We start from the raw sequence: 17,779 nt of genomic DNA, 5'->3' as shown, positions 1-17,779 counted from the left end.
ATTTCACTGAGCATAATACCCTCTAGCTCCATCCATGTTGTTGCAAATGGTAGGATGTTTTCTTTTAATGGCTGAATAATATTCCACTGTGTATATGTACCACATCTTCTTTATCCATTCATGTACTGGTGGACTCTTAGGTTGCTTCCATATCTTGGCTATTGTAAATAGTGTTGCAGTAAACATAGGGGTGCATCTGTCTTTTTCAAACTGGGCTCCTGCATTCTTAGGGTAAATTCCTAGGAGTGGAATTCCTGGGTCAAATGGTATTTCTATTTTTAGTTTTGTGAGGAACCTCCATATTGCTTTCCACAATGGTTGAACTAATTAACATTCCCATCAACAATGTAGGAGGGTTCCCCTTTCTCCACATCCTCACCAGCTTTTGTTGTTCCTTGTCTTTTGAATGTTGGCCATCCTAACTGGTGTGAGGTGATACCTCATTGTGGTTTAAATTTGCATTTCCCTGATAATTGGCAATGTGGAGCAACTTTTCATGTGCCTGTTGGCCATCTGAATTTCTTCTTTGGAGAGGTATCTATTCAGATCTTCTGCCCATTTTTTAATCAGGTTATTTGTTTTTTTGGTTGTTGAGGCATGTGAGCTCTATATATTTTGGATGTTAACCCCTTATGGGATAAGTCATTTACAAATATATTCTCCCATATTGTAGGATGCCTTTCTGTTCTTCTGATGGTGTCCTGTACAGAAGCTTTTTAGTTTCATGTAGTCTCATTTGTTTATTTTTGCTTTTGTTTCCCTTGCCCAAGGAGATGCATTCAGGAAAAAGTTGCTCATGTTTATATTCAAGAGATTTTTGCCAATGTCTTCTTCTATGAGTTTTATGGTTTCATGACTTACATTCAGGTCTTTGATCCATTTTGAGTTTACTCTTTGTGATAAATTTTCATTGAAAAGATGAATTTGGGAGGATGGGAAGAAGTTCTTAAAGGGTGAGGTCTTCAGTCTTTCCTGTTTCGTGTGGCTTTGGCCACCATTTCTCTGTGAAGGTTTGTTCTTCAGGATACTGACAGCGTGAATTCTCTGGGTGACATCATGTAAAGGAAATTAGCTCAGTATGTCTTCTACTGAATTCCATCTGTAGCTTAATGTTTTAAGGTATTTGTGAACAAGGCTACTGAGCAATTTTGATAAGACAAGGCAATGTTCCAGTCTCTGAGAATATTTCTCCAAGAAAACCATGTTTTAAAATACCACTGAGCAGCCTGAAAATCCACCCACGCATGAGCAATCTCCTGCCATATACAGAAAGCTTTTCAGGTGTCACAGCCATAATAGCAGGTGGTTTCTTTCAGTAGAAAAATTATGCCAAGGAAATAGAGACAGAAAGCAAACTGTTTTGATATTCTGGGTACAGCTTTCCCAAGTGAATCATTCCCATATGCCTACTCTTACCATGGGCTCCTTTCCAGAGGAAGTGGGTTGTGTGAATGGTGGGGTAGAGATGCATTCTGGTGGGCAATCTTTGATGGTACCCACATTTGGCAGATCCGATTCATCTTTAGATATTTTTCAACCCCCTCTTGGACAAGTTTCAAAGACTATAGATTTGATACCTGTGTTTGCTCACCTTGTAATAAATACGTAATCTTGTTAAGAAGATTCAGTAGTGCTCATTTGAGGCAAGGCTGCATCTGAAATTTCATATAAATTTTAAATACAAGCTTATAAGGCAGACTGAAACTAGAGCAACATGCAAAGGGTGGTCATTTAACTCACTTGTCTAGGACAAAATATTTGAAATATACAAAAAGTTTAAAGAACAGGTCTTTATTCTTCAGTGAACTTTTGTTGCTTGTAAAATAAAAATCGGATTAGTAAAAAAAACTTCAAGATTAGAAGTTAAGCAAAACTCCAGTGTATAAGCCTGGCATTCCTATCATTCACAGCCACACCAAGTCTCCTGACTTCATTTGGATAGAAGCAACTACGCTGAAAAATAGAAAGGAAACAATCATTAACCTATTCAGTTCTAGCCCTCCAAGTCTTAGAGTGACGAGTCACTTACTAGCTGTGTGACACTGGGCAAGTTCTTGAACCTCTCTACAGCTCAGAGTCCTGAACTGTATGGTGAGGATAATAATAGGATTTACCTGTTAGGGATGGCATATGGAAAGCCCTTAGAACAGTGCCTGGCATACAGTAAATGTTTAATAAATGTTAGCTCACTTCTTCTCAACAAATGTTAGCTCCACACGAGAGCAGGGACTTTGTCTGATAAAGTTCTGTATTCTCAGCTTCTGTTTTTCCCAGAGTAGGCACAAAATAAACTAATGAAAGCAGCTAGCTTTTAAGGTTGAAAGTCAAAGAGAATTTGTCCAAAGTTTTATAGCTAGTGAGGGAAGAACAGACCTCAGGTTCAGGGGAGGTTAAGAAGGTAGGAAAGAATCCTAAACTAAGATGAGAAGACCCACATTCAAGTTTAAATTCTTCTAAATCTCGGGGCATGGAGACTAAGGTTCTTTCCTAATTTATAAAATGGGAATAACTCCTAAGGTTATTCTAAGGATTAAATGAAGGTATATGGGAAAGCTCACAATAAACTACGAAGGGATATACAAACACATGATATTATTAATTTGTATCTCAGTGATTTTATCCATTGGATGACAATAAAATGATTCTATGAGAGCCTTAGAAGAAAGAAGCTTTAGCTAAGATGTAAGTACTAAAAATATTCAACCCCAGAGGTACCACAGACATAGACTAATTTTTTCCATCTGTGCAGTTTAGGGTAGATTTGGCATACGCTCAATACCAGGAAAGAAAGAGACTATGGTTTAGGCTGCTTTTAAGTAAAAAAAAAAATGCAGAAAAGGAAACGATTTCCTTTTATAAGCAAGAATGTTAAAATAGGGAAAGTCTTCATGGAGTAATTCACCACTTGAAGCAAGACTATGGATCCCTATGTGCTCCTCCCCATTTATGTTCTAATTAGTTAGTTGTTTGAGATATCGTGATTTAGGTATCATGGTCACTTCCTCCTCACCGAAGAAAAGCAATACAGATTATCCTCTATCAGCCACACGTGAGTCAGAGGTCACAAGAGCAGTGGTTTGTAGGGCAGTCTCCCTAGATCAGTAATATTTAAAGCCCTGGTTTCAGAGCCAGGGATTATTCAAATCACTATGGCTTTAAGATTAGGCCCCACCCAGGATGCCTCAACAGAGCCTGAGTTTGAGGTTGAGAAACCAACTTGAGGAAAAAGATAAAGGAGCAGAAAAGCCATAGCCCGTGAGTCGATGACTCACCGCCCCTTCCTTGAACTTCAGTAATGACAAGTTGGAAGAGGGAGAAAAAGGCAGTGCCCCCCTGCAGACCAGATGTTCCATGAAAGACTAGAAATTCAGAGACCTTAAAGACTATATATGTTCTCAGCGTAAAGTCTAAAGATGTAATTTCCATGGTCAATTGTCAAGTGCATCAGAGAAAGGACACAGGAAAACTACACTCGGCTACACTTCACGATTAGAATGATCATCCTACATCTGAGTGTTTACTCTCCTGCTTAAAAACCTCAATAACTCCACTCTGAGACTAAATTTAACAATGGCATATACTCTTCTTCAGAACGTGCCTACAATCTTCCTTGTTAGCTTCATCTTCTAATTAATTATTACACATCTTGGAAGGTGTAACTCCGGGAAAGGAAATCCTGGGGCAAAATACTTCTAAAACCAAAATCAAAGTGAGAAATAAAGTTTAAAATCTGTTTTTTGCTTACAAACTGTGGTCCGGGGCTGTCTCTCTTTCCTGCTCCTGCAGAAGCAAACCCAGCCCTCCCCTTACCTCTCAGGTTCAGATAAGCCCTCTGTTGCCCAGGTAATTACACACTGATATGGAGGTGAACTTTTCTCCACCCCTGAGGAACGCCTACTGATATGCAGATGCACTTAAGCCATACTTACCTCCACTCCTGAGGAACGCCTATTGCACTAAAGCCAGGGGAGATATTCTGGAAATATTATAATTTTACCCACAGAAGGTTTGGGGGACCACTTGTAATTTACCAAATAAGCCAGATAATTTTAAATTCCAGCCCTTTTGTTTATATTTTTCTCTCTGCCCAGAACTCTTCTCCTAGTTGGCAAACCCTTACCTTACCTATACCTCACAGCCTGGCTCAAGTATCACTTCTTCTTGGTGACTTTCTCAACTCCTATTCACTCCTGCTACTCAGAATGATTATTCCTCTGTCTCTGGAGTAATTGGACTTTAAGTGTGCTTTTGTTAAATCACTTAACTTGATATATTAAGTAGACTCAGAGGGTTCTATCCTCTGCCCTGCTCACTGCATACTCTGTGAAGGGGAGTGTGAGCCTATAATTGTGCGATTCTTGATACACTGTAGATGTGTAATACAGGTTTGTCGAGTTGAATCAAATATTAGAGGAGGACCAAAACAGAAGTGGATTTCTTAGACCAAGGGCTAAGATTGGAAAGTGTCATGTTAAATCCGCATGTGTAATATTGGTCTTACCAGAGTGTGTGTAATTTGCTTTCATTCAAAAAGAGTGTTGTGAATACATTTCTCTAGATAAAACATTATTAATCCATTTTCGACTTAGAATCGGCACTCCCATAAACCCAGTTAGCCAAAAGGTGGCTGAGAAATTTGAAATATTCACCAGCTGGAGTGGAATCACATTTAGGGCTGGCTTCAATCAGCGCACCTGTGTCTTGCTTTTGCTCTTCAAAGGGTCTGTCAGTCAACCATAGCCTCTGAAGGCACGAGCAGGAAGGAAACCAGATGAAATCTGTTGAATTTTAAACTCACCACGTTCTCTAGCATTAAACTTTTCTTCTCTAATTGAGCAAGTTGACTGAAGAAGTAAACAATGTAGTATCAAGTTATTTTTTTAATCTTATCCATGATGCCACCTCCTTCCAAAAAGTCTTTAAGAGAGGTTAAAGGAAAAAACCCAAAATCCAGAAACAAATTGTTCCACACTCATCCCTTTGGTTCTTTCACTGACCTTCTGTCAGTGCAGATGGTCAGCATGAAAGACTTGGAAAAGTTTTCCAGGTACCAGGAATAGCATTTCCTGAAGCATCTTTCATCTTGATTTACTGCAAACGACTCTGTCAACACCCACAGGTCACTTTTACCCTAAGACTCTATGAGTGTGTTCAATTTTGAAATCAGTTACTGAGGTCCTTCATTGAGGGCACCTAGCAAGGTAGCTGTTACCTGGCATGAACCCTGGTTAAATAAAATCGTAGCTGACTCATGTCTGAAGGTGCTCAGGCCGTGCAGCGTGACGATCAAGAGCAGAAGCTTCTGAGTCAGTCTGTCTGTTTGAATCTGGCTACACCTCTGATGGTTGTGACCTTTGACAAGCTACTAACCCTCTCTCCATTACACTTGTCTTATCAATAAAAAAAGGAATAATAGTGGTGCCACTTCCTGGGTTTGTGTGTAGAATAAGTGAATTAAGTGTGTAAAGCATTTAGAACAGTGTCTGGAAACATGGGACCACCCAATAAACATTAGCCCTCATACTCTACACTTTTTTATTTGTATAAGAGTGGGTACTAAGATAGTTTTCAGTATATTTTTAGATAAGAATAAAAAATTAAAGGAAGACCGGTCATTTTTCAAACAAAATTTTATTTACAAAACCACAACGTAGTCTATTGTGGTATCACTATTGACAAAATGCCTCTAAGCTGAGATATTAGCTAAGGAAACACATTGATTTCAGCTGTACATACAACCAGAATCCAGCACCATCTGAATTTCCTATTCCTATGTGGCTCTGAATGCAGCGTAAACAAACAACTCTCTTTATACTGTACAGTGGCTTAAGCAAACCACTTTAATTTTTTTCTATTTAAGGGTTCATCTGAGACTACTCACATCTAAAATCTGCTATTTACATGGAAATCCCTAAAGAATGGGATAGCTTAGACACAGGTTTAATTCATCTGACTTTTATAATACAATGTCCATATGACTTCAGAGGAATGTCAATATATAATATTGGTAAACAGTACAGATTGATAATTTTCTGACAATTTCATTTATGTGACGTCATGCTGAGGAATCAAGACGATTTCTCCACACATTTAATTTATTCTATTTGCTGATTCACAAAGTCTTGCTCCATATTCAAGTAGTTTTCACCAATATAACATTGGATAACCAGTACCCATGGAAACCGAACAGCCTGCTTTTAAAAATTCCTGGTCAAGCTCTAATTCCGTTGAATTTGTCATGTATGCATGGTTATATGCATGGTTGATGTGTGTGTAGGTACTAATGCCCCTATTCGGGAATGTAAAAATAATGGTATTTGGCTTCTAGTTATAAGAAAAGCTCTCCCTGGTTGGGAGGAAGCTAAGTTACACGTGAAAGAATCTTCTATCTGAAATGTAAGAATACGCCTACACTGGGTAGAGGGGTGGAGAGAGGAGCAGAAGTAGAAGCGAAAAAGAAAAGAATCACGTTGGCTCAAATTAAACTCAGGTGATTAATATGAGATGGCAAATAAATAAATCAACAAATGTCTCATTTTTTTTCAAAAACAGAAATCACTGGCAAGTCCTCATTAATAATTTTAAAGTTGATCCATTAGTATATATTTTACATAGGAAAAAGTCTGAATATGATGTGTGTCGTAATTCCACTCATCTAATGCACTCCTCCACTGGGGTGACCGACAAGTCTTCATCTGGATTCTCTTCTATCTCTGGCAAATTGCCCCAGAGTAGGAAGTTTACACCTGAAAATAAAAGGTCATAAAATTAGCTGGGGCTGACCACTGTTACAAATCGGAACATGATATATGAAACCTTGTATGTTAACATACTTACATTAAGCCATAGTGTTAGCAGTAAAGAGAAAATATATTAAAGAGTGTACTGCAGATAAAATTCCCTAATATTATTTATCTAGAACATAAACTTTCCTTAAACCCTTGTGAGCAAGAGCTTGAATTCTAGACTCTTAGAACTCAAAAGAATTTCATGAGCCCACCTTCTCAAACCCTGCCTCCACCTGTATTACACCATGATCTCTAGACCCTGAACATTTTCCCATCTATTTTGATGATTTTTAAGAATGGGGATCACACAAGATGATTCTAGATTAAGTATCTCTTTGCAAGGTACCGGGAAAAGGCCTGAATAAGAGCCTTTATCTCCCAAACAAGCATGGAAGTAGCTGGTGGCTTTTTTCTGATTAAGAAAAAGAAGATTTTGGAGCCAGTTATAATTTGAACTGCAATCCTCATTACAGGTGGGTTTTAGGCTAGAGGATATCAAGGTAGAGCTGTAAACTTCAGGATCAGCTGTAGCTGCCAATACAATGAACAAAACAACAATCTTAAGTCTCATTGTAAAAGGATGCTCAGACTTCACATTGAAGACTGCAGCTCAGGTGTATAGTGCAAGACCTTATACATGACAGAAGATAAAGATAAAGAAATGCTTTATTTTGGGCACGTGCTATAACTTGAAAGTACTTAATTAGTACTTTCCATTATCAATTGACCTATAAGAGATGTACCATTATCAATTGACCTATAAGAGGTCAATTGTACCATTATCAATTGTCCTTATCAATGTACCATTATCAATTGACCTATAAGAGAGCCAGTGAAGTCCAACCAGAAAAGCAAAGGCTATCCAGTTGTCAGTGTGGGCTCAAGAAGGACCCAGAAGCTCTGGATGCCTGCTGCACACACATACAGATGGTGGCCACATGGTGGAATGAGCCAGGGTTTGGAGATTTGATTTCAATCTAGTTTCCACAATGACCAGTACACCATAGATATTTTTACTACTTTTACTAGAAATGTATGCAGCCATAGATATTTAAATTTTTTACAGCACGGTATTACATATCTTTTTAAATTTGCTTTTATCACTCAACATTACATTTTTGAGATTTACTGATGTTCTTATGTGTAGGTTTAGCTGATTTCTTTTCACTTCTATAGAGTATTCCATTTGTGAATTAAAAAAATATACACACACATGGACATACACATACGTATACATATATACACACATATATAGAAAATACAGCCCATAGTTCATCCCTTCCTCTAAGTGGCCATTTTGCACAGGTGTTCAAGGAGACAAGGACTGTTGCATTGTTGAGACAGTGGAAACAATCAGTTGTTTCTCTTGGTTGAGATACTGGAATCTAATCAGGCAAGAAGTTTGTGTTTGTTTGCTGCTCGCAGGATAGAGACATCTATCATATTATTTTCTGTAATTTTCTGTGTTTGAATCGTCTATAATAAAAAATATTTTTACCCCCAAGAATGAATGGTGTCTTGCTTCCGGTAACATGGCGTCCAAGAGCTGACAGGATAGTAAGGAATTACTAGGCCAACATCAAAGGGATAGTTAGAGCCCACAATGGTTAAGGGGTCACTGAAGTCAAGGGGCCTCTGAGGGCAGTCTCCAGTCCCAGGGGATCTGGACAGAGGTTTCCCAAACCTCCTTGGGACAGTTTCAGGAAATCAGGTCTACATGTCAAGGCTAGCCTAGAACATAGACTTCTTGGGGCCCTTTCAGTCTAAACATTCTAGAAATTTTAGAAGCCTGTGTATGTGTTCCTTTGAAGCTGCTGATTCTGGTGATCCAGGGACAGTTCTAACACCATGGGAAACCCTGTTTTATATGAAGCATCTAAAAAATCTTGCTTTAAAGCACAATTCAACGGAGAAGTCTGATATTCTTGGAGTCAATACTAAGAGACATGAGTAGTTCACCACAATTGGTTCAAAGGAAAAAAAATAAACTAAGAGACTGGATCTGACAGAAGCAGCACCTTCCTTTCTCTGTCAAGAAGGGAGGAAGGAAATCCTGAGATACATCTGTTTCTCACGGATTAGATTCAATGCGAATGCAAGAATGCTGAGCTTTTATCTTTGAAAAATTAACCAGTATTAAAAAGTAAATCAAAATTGAAAAATCTCTACCGTGTGTTTTGAATTTTATGAAGCAGGAAAAACTCTGTCAAAGCAGAAAGTTCCTTTAATGTGTTCCATGAGTAACATGAATATAGAATTGGAGGCCTAAATTAGGAGCCAACATCTCCTACTTAGGGGAGTTCAGATAAGCCCTCAAAAATGGCTTTCTTAACATACTAGAGTCTTAAATTAAGATCCCCAAGTGATGGTTTGAGAGCCACAGTTGAACACCAGGTGACCCAAAAAATCAGAGTCTTTAAAATCCAAGCATAATTGGAGGGTTTAAAGATCCTGACAGCCTTGCTTACAATTCATGAGCTAGTCTGTGAGGGCAAATCATACTCTGGAAAAAGGAAGATATTTGAAGTTTTGAAGAAGACAGAACATACATTTAAAAACTGAGTGTGTTAGTGTCAACTTGGACTGTCAAGTTCTTTAATATTGTTCTGTAAACTAAAGGCCTATAAACTATAATTCCCACTAAAAAGGTCCTAGTAAAAATTAACTTGGTCTGTTGTATAAATAGATATTAGACTTGAGAACATGTGTCCTGTAACAAAACTGAATGGTTTCAGACAATATAAAATGTGTTATGTAAATTTCCTTAAAGATTTGGTTGTATATTTTCCTACTAAATAATTACTGCAACATATTAGTATTAAACATTTCCTTGACTAAAATTCCATCATAATTTATTAACATAGATATCAAAATGTCTTCTTTTATCTGGACGTAATAACACCAGATGCAGAGGTCACCTAGTCGTCCCCCCAGTCAGTTCCCCACTGCTCTAGCCTCTCCCCTTCCCTCCCTTTCTTACATACACATACTTGATTATCAGATCTAAAATCTTCCAGAATTCTCTGGAGTCATATGCATCAAGGCAGCAATTTAGAGCAATCAAAATATTAATTGTAAAAGGCCAAGAAGTCCAGCCAAGTTTGAGCCTCTTAAATCCAATGATGAAAACAGAAATGGCAATGAATTTTGGTTAAGAGTTTCCCTAAGTGAATGTTTAGGATAAAAGGACTGAAGTTTTACTCTAGTGGATCCTACCTAGGTAAGAAGGTCTCAGGAGTCCTGAAATGATCAACTAGGAAGTTTCATTCAGGTAATGATAGACCAAATGTTAGAGGAATTTCTGAGAGAATTGTGGCTTACCTGTAGAATCTAGTCTGTTAATACCAAAAACTGACTGGCTGTGAAACATCCAGAAATGTCCATTGTTGCAGGAAAGAAGGCAGGAACAACATGGGACAATGACATGATAACCAACAGTGTTCCCACTAAAAAAGAAAGTAAATACTATTAGATACCATGTAATACTTGTCCATATAAGCATTTTTTTTGCCTTTTTTTTTTTTTATTTTGGTATCATTAATCTACAATTACAGAGAGAACATTATGTTTACTAGGTTCCCCCCTTCACCAAGTCTCCCCCCACATACCCCTTCACAGTCACTGTCCATCTGCGTAGTAAAATGCTGTAAAATCACTACTTGTCTTCTCTGTGTTGCGCAGCCCTCCCCATGACCCCCACGCACCATATAAGCATTTTTATGTGCTCATATAAACAGACCACGTAAAGACCTCACTTCCTCCCTTGCTGGGATTTTTGGGATGGGTGCTACTCTCATAATGGTTAATGTTCTACTGTCATATGGGAAATTAGTCTTCAAGTTAAGTAAAATAATGCCGACGCATTCTTCACTTCTTTGCTAACATTATGCATTCTCCCTTCAGAAGCTAGTTTCTGGATGCCGTAAGGTTGTGATTTGTTCTGTAAAGCACCCAAAATTGATGTGCTGTACGAATATATTAAATAAACTCAGATCTGTGGGTGAAAGGTTTTTGCTATCTGCAGGACTGTGGCAAGTTGGGTTCTTGTGTGATCAAGGTCCATGCCAGCACCTAAAAACTGTTTCAGCAGATGGGGGAGTAGGAAGACAGCATGAGTCCCTGTAAACCAAACACAAGCTGGCTGCTCTAATTTTAGTGTCAGTGTTTTTGAAGGAATTCAGAAATAAGGCAAATCCACAGCCTCTAGAGAAAGTTTCAAAAGTTTTACTGCCCTCAGGATTATCCACCAGATTATAAGTACCTCACTCACAAATTTTTTTCCCCTATCTGACCACTATTAAATAGAGTGAATATATGGGGAATGTTTTAGCTAGTACTTAAAAAACATGATAACATGAACTGCTTATACTGAGTTGTAAAAATTCTTATTATAGTGTGTTCCTACCCTGTGAGATGTGGGAGTCAGTCACTTTTTGTGAGGCCCTGTAAGAAATACTATAAAAGGTACCAGCCTACCTAAAATGTCTTCTAATCGTAATCTGCTTGAAAGGCAGACAAATGAAAACAAAAATTGTTCTTGGATTAGAATAACTGGCAGTTATTCCTAAGACTATTGCAAGAGTAAATTCTGTGGCTTTCATTACCACCCACATTCATTCACTTATTCACCATTCAATTAATGTTTATGGAGCATCTTCTCTGTGTCAGGTATTATTATAGGTGCTGGGAATACAGCAGTGGACAAAGTCCTTCTTCTCGGAGAACTAACACTCTAGACGGGACACATCAGATCATTTTGCTCCCTTGTTAAAACCCCTTCAGTGGCTTCCCATTGGCCAAAATGAAAACAAAAAAAACCCCTTTATGTCAAGGACTAGATCTGTGCTATCCAAAAGGAGGCTATTGAGCACTTGAAAGTTGGCTAGCCTAAGAACAAAAAATAGAATGTAATTGTTTATGTTGGTTGCATGTTGAAATGATAATATTTTGGATATACTGGGTTAGATAAAATATATGATTAAAATTAATTTCACCGTTTCTTCTTGCTTTTAAAAATGTGGTTACTAGAAAATTTTAAATTACATATGCAGCTTGTGTGTTTCTATTGGTCACTGCTGCTCTGGAATGTCTGGGATCTGACCACACCTCTAATCCACTCATCGACTCTCCCTGGATATTCACAATGTCTCAGCCGCACTGGCCATCATCTTTTTATTCCATGAACATGTTAAGCTTCTTCTTGTCTTGGTTTCTCGGCACTGGATGTTCCCTCCACCTAAAATATTTTCCCTCTGGCTCCTATTCATGTTTTAGGATTCAACTCCAATGCTACCTTCTTATGAGATGCCTTCCCTGATTTAGATTTGCTCTCTAAAATAGCTCTTACCCATTCTCCCAACCTCTATTATTCATTATTATTATTTCCTTTGGAGCACTTCCCACCCTATTCAATATCTTATTAATTTAAATATCTTATTGACTGATTGGTTGTCTTCCCACTAGAATATGCTGTCCAAAGGCCAGTGATTTTGTCTTGTTTAATGCTGTGTTTCCAGCCCCTGTAACAAAGATTAGCCCATGATAGAACCTCAGTCTATAGTTTGAATGAATGAATGAAATGAAAGAGTCATTAGCACATAAGAACAGTTTGTTAATTTAAATTATCAAGATTATAATTTATAACCCAAGCCCCTTTAAATGAAACTATCTTAACTTTTCATTCTCTAAAATGGGGCTAATAACACTTGAGTCTGTCTACTTCTCAAAAGATAACAGGAATGGCTCCTCCCATCTGTGTTGTAATTTATAGTTTACCAAGCCTTTTAACATTCATAATTAATTTAATTTTCAAAACAACTCTATTAGATAAAACACAAAGATATTTTTAATTTCTATCTTCTTAAGAAATTAGATAAGGAAACAGATGTTCAGAGGTTTAGCAGCTTAAGTTTACTCAAGATCACAGAGAGAGTAAGGTAGGGCCAGGGTTCAAACCTGAATTTTATAACTGTAAATCCAAGTACCCCACACCCCCAACTTCATTACCTTTCCTAAACATTAAAGTAGATATCTGTCAGTGAACTTTGAAAAATTGTACAATTGTATACAAATGGAAGGTGTCACAAGCCCCTATAAAAAAAAAAAACACCTCTAAGTAACAATTGGTTTTCCAAGGCTCACTGTGTGGGTTATAACCAGTTCTCAGTGCAGCCCACTGAGCATTTCTCTGTGCTTGGTACCACCACCCATCTCCCAAACCCAAGGCTATCTAGGATTTCCATTGTAACAAAATACCATTTCAAACATGCAATGTCCTTCAGTTTGCATTTGCAGATTTCAGTGAAATAGCTTCTTCCAATGAAGTCCACTGCACTGGGGAGGGAAAAGGGTAGAGATTAAAAAAAAATTGTTGTAAAAAACTCAGAGCATAAAACTGACTAACTTAACTATCTTTAGGTGTGCAGAATGTTCAGAAGTGTTAAGTGTATTCATGTTCTTGTGCAATGAATCTTCTGATCATGTTCCTTTCCCCAAACTGAAATTTTGTATCTGTTAAACAATTCCCCATTCTCCCCTCCCCTGGTCCCTGGAAACCACTATTCTAGTGCCTGCTTCTATGATTTTGACCACTTTAGAGACCTCAGAGCAGTGGAGTCATACAGTATTTGTCTTTCTGTGACTGGCTTATTTCACTTAGCACAAAGTCCTCAAGGCTCATCTGTGTTATAGCATGTGACAGTATAGGCTTCCTTTTTAAGGCTGAATAGCACTTCATTATATGCATCTATCACGGTTTGTTTATTCATTCATCTGTTGATGAACATTTGGGTGGCTACCACCTTTTGTTTATTGTGAAAAATACTGCTAAGAACACGGGTGTGTGCAAATAAATCTTCTGGATCCTGCATTTAATCCTTTCAGCTGTATCTCCAGAAGTGAGATTGCTGGATCATATGGTAATTCTATTTTCAATTTTTTGAGATTCTATTTTTCAATTCTATTTTCAATTAATTTTCTCTGGCAGCAGCACCATTTTACATTCCCACCAACAGTGCCCAAGGCTTCCAGTTTTTCCATATCCTTGCCGTCAGTGTACTTTTGATTGTGATTTAGACCCAAAGAGCTGAGAGACTCTGAAGGAGAACTATAGACTACCTTGTACGCGAGTCAGTTAATATTTGTGAGCTTACTATAAATAAGACAAACCTTCCATTTAAAAAAATCTTATTTGCTCATTAATTCACACATATCTTAGCACATTAATCTACCACCATTATAATCCCTCCAAAGAATAGACAATAGGAAAGACCTGATACTATTCTAGACTCTGGTCTAAATCTAATAATTCAGATATCTGAGCCCTCCTTATGACTGTATTATTACTTACCAGAGCTATTGCAAAGATGAATGGGTTAATATTTTAAATTTGTGTACACGTATGTGCTACTAAAAAGAAAAAAGCACTTAGACAACAAATCACAGAACCTTTGTAAAAGTATGTTCTAGATTTATTGTCTAATGCTTTTTCTTTTTGCAACACACATATTGGTATTTAAACGATTAACCCATTTATCTTTGCATTAAAAGAGAGCCTTTGGCTTTGCCATTAAGCATGACTGCAATTAAACCAATTCAGAAAAGATTTAGGGGGAGAAAGAGTTCATAGCTTTATGTACATTAAAAAAGTTTTTTAAGTTTATATCATTATCACGAAGTTCATTTTAAAGTATTATGATTATTAGCCTGTGTCCTCTGGCAGCTGTCTAGCCATAGTTTGGACAATTACTCTTTCACTGTAATGATAGTTTCAATAAAGAGCCTAAATCTTAAAAATCATGTAAAGGCACATATATGTTGACTATAGAAAGAGAAAGTATCTTTTAGAGCTAGAATAAGTACACTTGAGTAAAATAAAATGGTTATTTTTCCAAATAGGAAGCAAATTTTTTCAGGACTCTATGCCTGGAAGTGGGTAGTGACTGAAAACAGAATTTAAAAGCATTTAATTATGCAAATGATTCATAATATCCAAAACAGGCTTTATGGGAGACAAGGATTATTTTAGAGGTGTCTATTTTATCCCATAAAAACCTGTTTAAGTCTTTCTCATTCAGAAAGAGAGATTTTTGAGAAAAGAACACTGAATTAGACGGACAATGGATTTGATTCAGCATGCCACTTACAAATAATGGTAGAAATTTATATTTTCTGGTGTAAAACTTTTTGGATAAAAATGAAAAACTTAAATGACCTCTCCTCTCCAACAGTACAGGAACCCTTGCTTGAATTTACCTAGAGTCTAGGTCATGGACTTGATCCAGTGAGCTGGGATGGTTGGACAGGGCACAGCGCCAGGGACCCAACTTAAGAGATGTGGTCACATGACTATAATTGAACTAGAAACATTACCTCAGGACCGGCCACTCTGGCTAAACCACAGATTTGTCCAGACGGTCTGCCCCCTTAGTTATTATACTCCAAGGGGATCATCAGACTGTTGGGAGTGGCTGGAACACTAAAATGACAGCCTCCTTTGTCGACTCCCATTTTTGTCCAAGCCATACATTTTCCCCACTCAGTTAAAGGCTACTGTTGCCCGCTACTAGCTTGACTTACTTGGTAGGAGGGATGTCTGTAGAGAAAAGGTCTATTTCAGTATCAGCCAGCAAAACAGCCTTCATTCCCCTTGAGCTGAGCACATGTTTACAGAATTTGCAACACAGGATGGACACGCACCGGTCCTTGAAACTACAGTTGCTGGTAGACATGGCGTCCCAGGAAGGTTGCAATGTGGGACTTTGAAAACTAGAGCAATAGCTTCCCTAGTTTGATGCCCCCAGTCTAATCAAATTGCGAGGCCTCGAGCTTTTTTCAGCCTTAAAACTGGGAAGAAATTAATTTTTTTCTATGTTCCCGCGGGAAGCTGAAAGTAGTATGTATTGAGTAGGAACAGGGGAGAAGCAGCAAATTCGGCTTTCTTTCTAACTTTCGGGGAAGGGAGTAGAGTATGAAGGGGGAAGGCAGGCTGCAAGGGGCCTCGGGACCTTCTCCGCGGGTTTCCTTGTCGCGTTTAAAAGGCTCCTCCGCCCGTTGGCTCCGGCCGCTGCAGCGATTCCCCGAGCTTTCTCCAGTACAGCGCCTTGATCTAAAACTCCCCTCTCCGAAGCCCCTCCCTCGGAGCGCTCCGATTCCTCCCCGGGGATCGCCGGCTCAGCCTCCCTCCCTTTCGCCTCCTCTTTGGAAATCTTCCTCCTGTCCCCAGGATTCGGAAACCCCCTCGGCTTTTCCCACCGGGACAAACCCTGGTTCTCCTTAGTCCTCCCGGGACCCTCCTCGGGTCGGCTTGCTCGCGAGTCCCCCGCTTCACTTCTCTCCCGGCAGCCCCCGGCCCTCAGCGCACTGGCCCTCGCGCCGTTTGCCCCCCGCCGTCCCCTCAGCTCTCTCCCAGAGAGGTTCAGTGCGCTCGGTGGTGGTGGTGGTGGGCGGGGCACAGGTCGTTGTTTGGGCTCAACCGGCGTTGAGGTCTCCGTCACCGAGCACGCCGGCTTTTGCTCGCTCTTCCGCTCTCTCAGCCTTTCCAACTGGCTGTCAGTTTGAATTGCCAGCGCCGAGCACCCATTGGAAGAAGTAGAGCTCGCCCACATCCCGCATTGGAAGGCTCGGGAGCCGTCCCCTGAAGAGATCCTAGTGGTGTGGAAACCTTACGCCCCGCCCCAGTAACGGTGCCGAGATCGGTTCGGCTTTCTGGTTGGCAGATCCTGACTCCACCTCCGATCTCATTGGCTGGCTCCGGAAGTTTGGGCTCTCCCTACTCCCGCCCTAGTGACAGGCAAGGCACGCCCTTCACCTTTCTTATTGGAAGACGTTCTACAGTCCCCACCGATAGCTACTCTCTATTGGCTAGAATTCTCCGCAACGCCCCTCTCTGCCCCAGTCCAATTGGTCGCGCCTTCTCTCAAGAGTTTGTGTTTGGTTGTTGGTTCCATCTTAATCCCGCCCATCAGTTCTACTTCAGGGTTCGGCAACTGCGGGAGGAGCTCATTCTGTGACCACGCCTTCGTAGTGCTAGTCACACCTCCAAGTTTCGGCAGCCGCTCCTCCTCATTCCTGGCCTCTCGGATTGGCTATTCCTATTGGTTACAGACCCCATCGGTCGCTAGCAAACGGGAGGTGATTGGCAAGGGGGTGGGCTCTGCTTCCCGGCGGGGTCCTGCGGAGTTGGCGGAGGTTCCTTAGGGTACTGGGGGACCGGTCTGCGTAGAAGTGGGTGGCGGGGAAGGAAGAACTCTGAGTAGGAAGCGGAGCCGGGGGCCTGGAACCCGTCGCGACAAAGCCAGGTAAAGGCTCCTTTCCCCTCCCCTTTTTCCAGGCCGCCTGACTGAACAAACCCGGGCAGGGTCGGGAAGGAGAGGGAGCGGATGCTGCTGGCGGCATCGCCTTAGCCCTGCTGCCCGGAATCCCTCAGACTCCCTCCCCCAAGACCCTCTCCAAATCTCCCAGTACAGCCCATAATACTTCCCAGGATTGCCTCTCTCCGCCTTTCAGTGCACAGACTGGGACTCTGCCCTGGCTCACGTGCCTCCGCGCAGCCCGCACCCAGCCCCCTCTCCAAGCCCTCTGCACTCGGGCAGCCCTGGTCACCTTTGGGCAGCCGCCGTTGGCATCACCCGTAACAATCGGCTGCCCTCTTCCCCTGTCTCCGAGCCCTGGCAGACAACGGGTTTCCAGCCCAGGACCCAGGAGGGTGGGTATTCCGCCCTGCTTCCGGGGCTCTTCCCCTGTCCCAGACCCCTGCCCGCCCTGAATGGCTCTTCTCCGCGTACTCGTTTCCAGAGTCAGAGTTACCAACATCCTTGCGCTCCATGTAACATCCTCCCCTAACCTCCTCCCCAAGGAAATCCTTCCCTTGCCCTCTCCCCGCCCTGCAAGCGTGTGCAGAAGGGCCAGTTATTCCCGGCTCCCGTGCAGCCCCCTCCCCGTTTCCTGCCCGCCTGAACCACTGCGCCGCCTCGGCTCTCTCTTCCTTCCTC

General features: G+C 40.6%; 2 protein-coding genes across 15 annotated transcripts in view; one reads left to right on the top strand and one right to left on the bottom strand.

Moving 5' to 3' along the window:
- Positions 1-5,622: 5,622 nt before the first annotated feature.
- FAM72A (family with sequence similarity 72 member A) lies at positions 5,623-17,767 on the bottom strand. 3 transcript variants are annotated; one of them, XM_017648955.3, is made up of 5 exons: positions 17,265-17,767; positions 16,117-16,118; positions 13,044-13,121; positions 10,110-10,234; positions 5,623-6,746 (listed from the first exon to the last, which is right to left on the bottom strand). In XM_017648955.3, the coding sequence occupies exons 1-5, from the start codon at positions 17,598-17,600 to the stop codon at positions 6,652-6,654; spliced, it is 636 nt and encodes a 211-aa protein (XP_017504444.2). In that variant the 5' UTR covers positions 17,601-17,767; the 3' UTR covers positions 5,623-6,651. The 3 variants fall into 3 exon arrangements, with proteins under 3 accessions (XP_017504444.2, XP_017504443.1, XP_036871255.1); XM_017648954.3 differs by lacking the exon at positions 17,265-17,767 and having other exon boundaries at positions 15,366-16,687; XM_037015360.2 differs by lacking the exons at positions 10,110-10,234; positions 17,265-17,767 and having other exon boundaries at positions 15,366-16,687.
- Positions 16,936-17,779, top strand: part of SRGAP2 (SLIT-ROBO Rho GTPase activating protein 2) — a 225,303-nt gene continuing 224,459 nt past the window's right edge. For 5 of the 12 annotated variants that reach the window (XM_017648950.3, XM_017648947.3, XM_017648948.3 and 2 more), the window contains exon 1: positions 16,936-17,086. The gene's annotated coding sequence lies outside the window, so the exon portion shown is untranslated. The remainder of the gene's footprint in view (positions 17,087-17,779) is intronic. The other 7 variants (XM_017648949.3, XM_037015357.2, XM_017648951.3 and 4 more) reach the window with 3 other exon arrangements.

Source organism: Manis javanica, chromosome 11, assembly GCF_040802235.1.
Source record: "Manis javanica isolate MJ-LG chromosome 11, MJ_LKY, whole genome shotgun sequence".
Lineage (NCBI taxonomy): Eukaryota > Metazoa > Chordata > Mammalia > Pholidota > Manidae > Manis > Manis javanica.
Note: the sequence above shows the minus strand (reverse complement) of the source record. Positions and strands in the feature narration are given on the sequence as shown.